The sequence below is a fragment of the Dreissena polymorpha genome, chromosome 6 (genome assembly GCF_020536995.1).
Source record: "Dreissena polymorpha isolate Duluth1 chromosome 6, UMN_Dpol_1.0, whole genome shotgun sequence".
Taxonomy (NCBI): Eukaryota; Metazoa; Mollusca; class Bivalvia; order Myida; family Dreissenidae; genus Dreissena; species Dreissena polymorpha.
Window position 1 is genome coordinate 107,161,748 of NC_068360.1, and position 6,668 is coordinate 107,168,415.

Genomic DNA, 6,668 nt, shown 5'->3' on the forward strand with positions numbered 1-6,668 from the left:
GACTTTTCTGATTTAATCATGTGCATAATACACAAATTAACCGTTTATCAAACACAGAGGCTTGTAATTTGTTGAAATGTATTATTTGTATAGTTGCAGTATATACACTGATGCGTATGTACATTCTTTATTTAACCAAGAATACGAACCAAATAGCATCAACCTAGATTGTCCCTTACAACAAAAATCAAAAAGAATTATACAGGTAGCATATGCATAATTGTAGATATAATTAATAGCTACGTATGATGTCATTTATGATAATTTGTACATCATCAATTTCCTCATTCCCTGTTTACATCCAGACACGACCAATCTGCTCCCATCATTTTTCATACACAGGGTATACGGCAATTGCATATCTACATGGTAGGTACATAGAATGTCCCCATCAACAGTGAGGTGTACGATGGAGTTCTTAGCCTCACTGCACACCAGCACCGTGTCACCGGGTCCGACGCAGGCACCACGTGGTTTCTGTATGTTATCATTAGTGACTGCTCTAGACGTTCCCTTCACGGTGTCGAACATGTACACTGTGTGAGCATACTTATCAGTCAGAACCAACGTGTTCTTTGAAGGGACATACGTGCACTTGCTCTCTTCATGTTCGTACGTCTTATTAAACAGCACACGGTCAAAATCAGACTCCACACCGCCCTGTGTTATCATTCTCACTGGACGTGGATCATCGAGTGTACTCACGACCATGTGTGTTGGGGTCATGCAGCATATGGAAAAGACTTTTGTGGATGTGCTTATCTGCCTGGTCAGATTGATGACATTGTCAGGACTCACGGACAGGAGACACACTTTCTTAATATTGGTCGTTACTGCCAGCTCACTCTGAGACAAACATACAACGTCATATGGACGTGTATTGAACTTGAACGGCGTTCCTAGTATCTGTAGTCGGTCATCCAATATGAGACATTTACAATTCCAGCCATCCACGGCTACCAATCTCCCGTCTGGTAGGAAGTCAAGCCCAGAGAGGATTGGCTCATTCTTATCATCTCCAGTCTGTTTGATATCCACTGACACGAGCAGCTCCATGGTGACTGGTTTATTCGGAGCTGACTGAGCGCTGTCAGTTGAGCAATCTAAATGAAAAATGTATGATAAACATTATAACTAATCGAGAATACCATTAAATAAGTAGATCAAATATCACATCACTTCATTGTTCTATTACAAATGAAATAGATCAGGATAATATTTTAATTTACTTATTTGACGTATTTAATAATCCACAATTTTAACTGATAAATAATGTAAATCCAGGAGTCATTTCATTTCTTGTAATAGGCGTATATATGCTCGGTGTTTTCTTTTATCTATTTTCGAAAGAAACCGTAGGGATGGTTACAGTAACATTACTACTCAAAATCAACGAAAATTTCGTACAATATTTCGTTAAATAAAGCTAAATAATTAAAAATAATTGCTCCTTATGGCAATTGCCGATATTTTAACGCCAGATGTGGTCTGGTAAAATAGATGTTTGTGGATACAAAATGCTCGTTTTTATTATGGTTTTAACATGGTACCATTTTAGTGTTCGTGTGTCGTATGAATAGAAATATTCGCAGGAAAATCTACAAAAATCTATGTAATCATACCACATCTAGCGTTGAAAGTGTGGCTATTGCTATAAGGAACACTGATTGTTAAGGTTTTAATTTTATTTTACGAAATACTTTTCGAACTTTTCGTTGATTTTGAGCGTTATAGAGACTTTAAAGTTGCATACGTTTATCATTCTCATAATTGCGGAAAAATTAGCTAGTGGAAAAAAGCATATGAATCAAGTTTTCACCCATTCCCATTAATAGATGTCATAGAAATTGTATGGTGATGACTCATATGAGTATATTTTAATACTTTTGGTTACAAAATAAATAAGTCGTTCCTAAGATATTTATTTCATAAAATAAAGCGAAAAAGCAGTTGTAAATTTACCTTTTTTATTAACAATGGGGAGTGCGGATTGATATTTTTCTGACGTATGCATACGATATTTGATCGTCTATTAGTTATTAGCAAGTATAATATGTTAATAATATCAGATGAATAATGTAAATACTAATTTATAATCTAGTATTTATAATATGTTTGTACAAGTTCCTTTTAATAAAATTACGTGAAGAGGGATATTGCTCATATTTGCTGACTGTTATCAAATAGTTTGGACGCGTTCCAGCTATTGATATATATTTTAATGTGTTTTTTTTCGAACGAAGTTTCATTTTCATTGTTACAAACATATTCTTCTTACTCATAAACGTACATTTAATATGCTATTTGGACATGTTACTATCCTTCGCTTAGAGACTCGACTGATTCAGTTCCCAAATTAACATTCTTTTGTTTGACGAAAAAACAACGAAACAAAATAAGCGGCAAAGAACAAACAATTATCCTGTGAATTGAATTTTTTATGGCTAATCTATTTAACGTGAAATTAACAGTATTTTATGGAAGTGTTTTAAAGCAATGCTATTAGCTACGATTGATATTGCGCTGATCTTCCATATGTGTAGGTGAAACTTCGTAAATTTATGAATGTTCTGAAATATTTTATTATATAACGCTCTGAATGAATCCTTTTTTATGGTTTATCTTATCTACGGCAGTAATCGGATAGAGAATGGACAACTAACGAACAACTGCATCGAAAGCTGACAAAGCCTATATGTTGTGTACTCATCATTTAATATTGAGATATAGTCCGTTGTGTCGATATCGTATCAATTCGACATACCGACAAATGAATCATTTTCACCTTTAAAACCAGTTGCAATTGTCCGAAATAATGAAAATCATTCATGTTGAAGCGGATCATTAAAAAAGTAGTTGCAGTGCCTGAGAAAAAATCTTTTTTTCAGCATTTAACAAAAAAAAAGTACGCGAGCGCACATGGTAATTTCTGACACAATGATTACATTAACAGTATCCGCACACATACAGAGGGGGTAATCACGTGACAAACAAGATGGCGACGTCCATGCCGAGGCGAGTATTGTTCGTCGGTTTATACCCTTTATTACTTGTATTATTGTTTGTTATTCCGCTCACTTTCCAGCCATATAAGGAAGAAAGTAACTGGCTTTTATTTCATAGTAATATGCGCTCTATATCGCGTCTTTACTCGATGCGAAATTTCTTAGCGGAATGACCTAATTAGAGCTCCACTAAAAAAAATTGCGCGGAGTAAAGTCAAGATATAGAGCGAATTTAAATACGAAATAAACGCTAATCACCTTTTACTGATATGGCTGGAAAGTAAGCGTCATTTAAAAAATAAACAGAAGCAATAAAGGGTATAAAACAGCAAAAAATAACTGTCTCGGTATGGACGTCGCCATCTTGACTATCACGTGATTACCCCCTCTGACATAGAGATCGCAGAAAGTTGTTCAAGGCAATACACGTAATTTTAAATCAAACTTTCGTAGCACTTCAATTCCTGATTGTGATTTATATTGATATGTACAATTTAAACAAAATTAAAGGGTAATTTGAACGAGACAAATGGTTCAATGAGTAATTGTACTTAGATGTGTTGTCTGACACTAATGAAGTGCGTTTTTATTGTTAAATAATTGAGTATAACAACTGTTGTTTCAAACTCCAAGAGATTGCGAAAAGAAAAACAGATCTTAGTTTGTAGACAAATCACGCTTTGACAACGAGTTTTAAAGGATTAACATGAAAATAATGTATTCAATCGTTTTCAAGTTTGTAACGCTTTCTAAGTGTATCAATATAAAAACTATGATAATTCGTAAAAGCATAGTTGTGTAACGTATGTAGTGTTATATTGCTCTTTGTTTAAACAGTTCTTTTATTTATTAAAATTGGACACAAAAGTTGGACCATTGTCAAATCGTCAATCTTTGAACATTGCCTGTATTGTTTAAATATGCATCGTGTGACTCAATGTCAGTGTTTACACATACGCGCATACCTTTATTTAAATTTGTTGTTTCCTCTTTAACTTCAGACAATTCTTGTATTTCCGTCGAATATGTTTGCACAACATCTGTAAGAAAAAAAAAATAATATAACATGTATATCTCAAAACTACACAAAGTCCGGGACAGCATGCAGATTAATGGAATCGACAGTAGTAAATAATAGTTTTACATGTGTGTATAATATATAATGGGGATTGGTTTTGGTCAACGTGAAACGGACTGAAATAAAACAGTTCAAGATAAGAAACTGTATTAAAATAAAAAGGTGTGACGATTTGATAAAATAAAGCCTTTATTATTCAAAGTTTATGCCAAAGCGATTCACATTACATTTAAACAAACGACGATTTGTGTGAATCATAATCACCATTAAACATTCTGACATTGTAAAAACTAAAAAACAAAAATACACGACCATCGGACGTGTAATGTTTTTAGCACAACGTTGTTATTGTATCTCAATTTGAGGAAACAAACCTGTATGGTGTCGCTCTACTTGCAGTTTTATAATGCCTTCTTCTTTAAGAAGGGATAATAACTGTTTTGAAAAGTCTAAGGAAACAGTTGAAGTGAAAAATTTGCTTCGCTGCTCGGTTATATTGCTTGTTATATCTTGTATTTTCTCCTTTATAATTTTGGCCATGATATACTTTTGTTGCGGTGTTCCATGTTCGACAAGAGCAGAACTAACCGGAAGCAGTTCATTAATGTTTTCCTTCACAATCGAAGAATATTTATTTATTTCGCCTAAACGCTTCATCTCATCCGCTTTAAAAGTATCCGCCTCTTCAATCATCTTTGTTTTGGCCTTATCAAATAGCTCGATAATACGATCCCTCATTTCATCAATATGTTTTGCAATGCTCGCAGTGGTCTCACTCAATTTATCTTCTGATAGCTTACACTCCGCCATGATTGAGACAATTTCGTTCTCAAGTTTTAGAAGCGTCTTGTTCAAGTGTTGGAGTTCTTGACCTTCTTTGCTTGATATACTGGCCAGTTCATCGACGTTGTCGCACTTCCTGTGTTTGAACGCACAGGTATTGCAGCAGAGTTTTGAGTGGTCTTCACAGAAAAACTTGATCTTTTTACCGTGCTCTTGGCATATATTCATACCTTTCATGTTCACCTCAACAGGGGTCGAAATCACACTTTCAATGACAACCATCTCATGTTCTCCAGGTTTATATATTTCGTGAAGATGACTACACGGACCACACAGATGTTCGTTGCACACTTTGCAGATCACAGAAGCTGTATTTGCAGATTTCTTTCTCATACACGGCTCGCAAGATCGGATGACAATACAATCTCCTGTCATGTCACTTGACACGTCAACACCTGCATCGATATTTCCTCCTTCAGCCATTGTTATGTATATGTTAATTTTACTAAATAGTTTTATTGAATTGTTCGGTACAAAATATTAGCGTTACTATAATACTCGTTGAATTTGAATATTAGTCTTCTCGGTTAAGTTAATATTTATTCCCTCGCTTCTCCATAAACCTGTTATATGTTTATATGAAATCGAAAGTACTTTCGATTTCAAAATAATAATCGTACGCTTAACGAATGTAATGTTACCTATATTTTGTACGTAATCGGCTGTGCTAAATACACAAACCGATACACAAAATGTAACTTCATTAAAGGCACTGTTACATCTGACAATTTACAACAGTTATCCCGGAACATCTATAGTTTAGCATTCACCACATTAGTAAACGAACTTTACCAATCTCTTGCACGACGGTTACATTACATTGTATGTGAGAGCAAGGAACGACAACTCTGCGTGGAGATTGGAACTTTACCTAGATAGGAAATATTTAAATGCAGGCCAGTTAAAACGAAAGGCTTAACTTGGTGTACGTAACTTGATCTGTCTAGTTTCTTTTCATACCATTCGTGAGTAAATTGTTCTAATATCTGCAATGTAATAAAATGTTTCAACATCGCACTTATTTTTGCTTCTTACGAACTAAATGTAAAAGTGTTTTCATGCATTTTGCTTTATATGCATTTATTATACCCCCATTACTGGTAATGGGGTATACCCCCATTACTGGTAATGGGGGCTATATAGGAGTCACTTTGTCGGTCTGTCGGTCTGTCTGTCTGTCGGTCTGTCTGTCCCGAAAATTTCATCCGATCTTCACCAAACTTGGTCAGAAGTTGTATCTAGATGATGTCTAGGTCAAGTTTTAATATGGGTCATGCTAGGTCAAAAACTAGGTCACGGGGTCACTTGGTGCGTTTTTAACCGAACGTTTGTCCGGACCATAACTAAGTCATTTATCGTTAGATTTTAAAATGACTTGGTACATTTATTCACCATCATTTGACGGTGTGTCGCGCGAAGGAATTACGTCAATATCTCCAAGGTCAAGGTCACACTTTGAGTTCAATGGTCAAATGCTTGTCCGGGCCATAACTTTGTTGTTTATTGTGAGACTGTAAAATTATTTTGCACATTTGTTCACCATCATGGGACGGTGTGTCGCGCGAAAGAATTACGTCGATATCTCCAAGATCAAGATCATACTTTGAGTTCAAAGGTCAAAAATGGCCATAAAGGAGCTTGTCCGGGCCATCACTATGTCTTTCATTGTGAGACTTTAAAATCATTCGGCAAATTTGTTCACCATAATTGGACGGTGTGTCGCGCGAAAGAATTACGTGGAT

General features: G+C 35.3%; 1 protein-coding gene across 1 annotated transcript; it reads right to left on the bottom strand.

Moving 5' to 3' along the window:
- Nucleotides 1-255: 255 nt before the first annotated feature.
- On the bottom strand, nt 256-5,741 carry LOC127835979 (uncharacterized). The gene is made up of 3 exons (XM_052362397.1): nt 4,458-5,741; nt 3,971-4,045; nt 256-1,103 (listed from the first exon to the last, which is right to left on the bottom strand). Exons 1-3 carry the CDS (start codon nt 5,347-5,349, stop codon nt 256-258), a joined length of 1,815 nt encoding a protein of 604 aa, XP_052218357.1. The 5' UTR covers nt 5,350-5,741.
- Between the last annotated feature and the right edge of the window lie 927 nt (nt 5,742-6,668).

Coding starts and splice junctions, on each gene's coding strand:
- LOC127835979 (XM_052362397.1), bottom strand. CDS start 5,349: ATGGCTGAAGGAGGAAATATCGATGCAGGTGTTGACGTGTCAAGTGAC. Junction 4,046..4,457: donor AGTAGAGCGACACCATACAG/GTTTGTTTCCTC, acceptor TTTTTCTTACAG/ATGTTGTGCAAACATATTCG. Junction 1,104..3,970: donor AACAACAAATTTAAATAAAG/GTATGCGCGTAT, acceptor TTTTTCATTTAG/ATTGCTCAACTGACAGCGCT.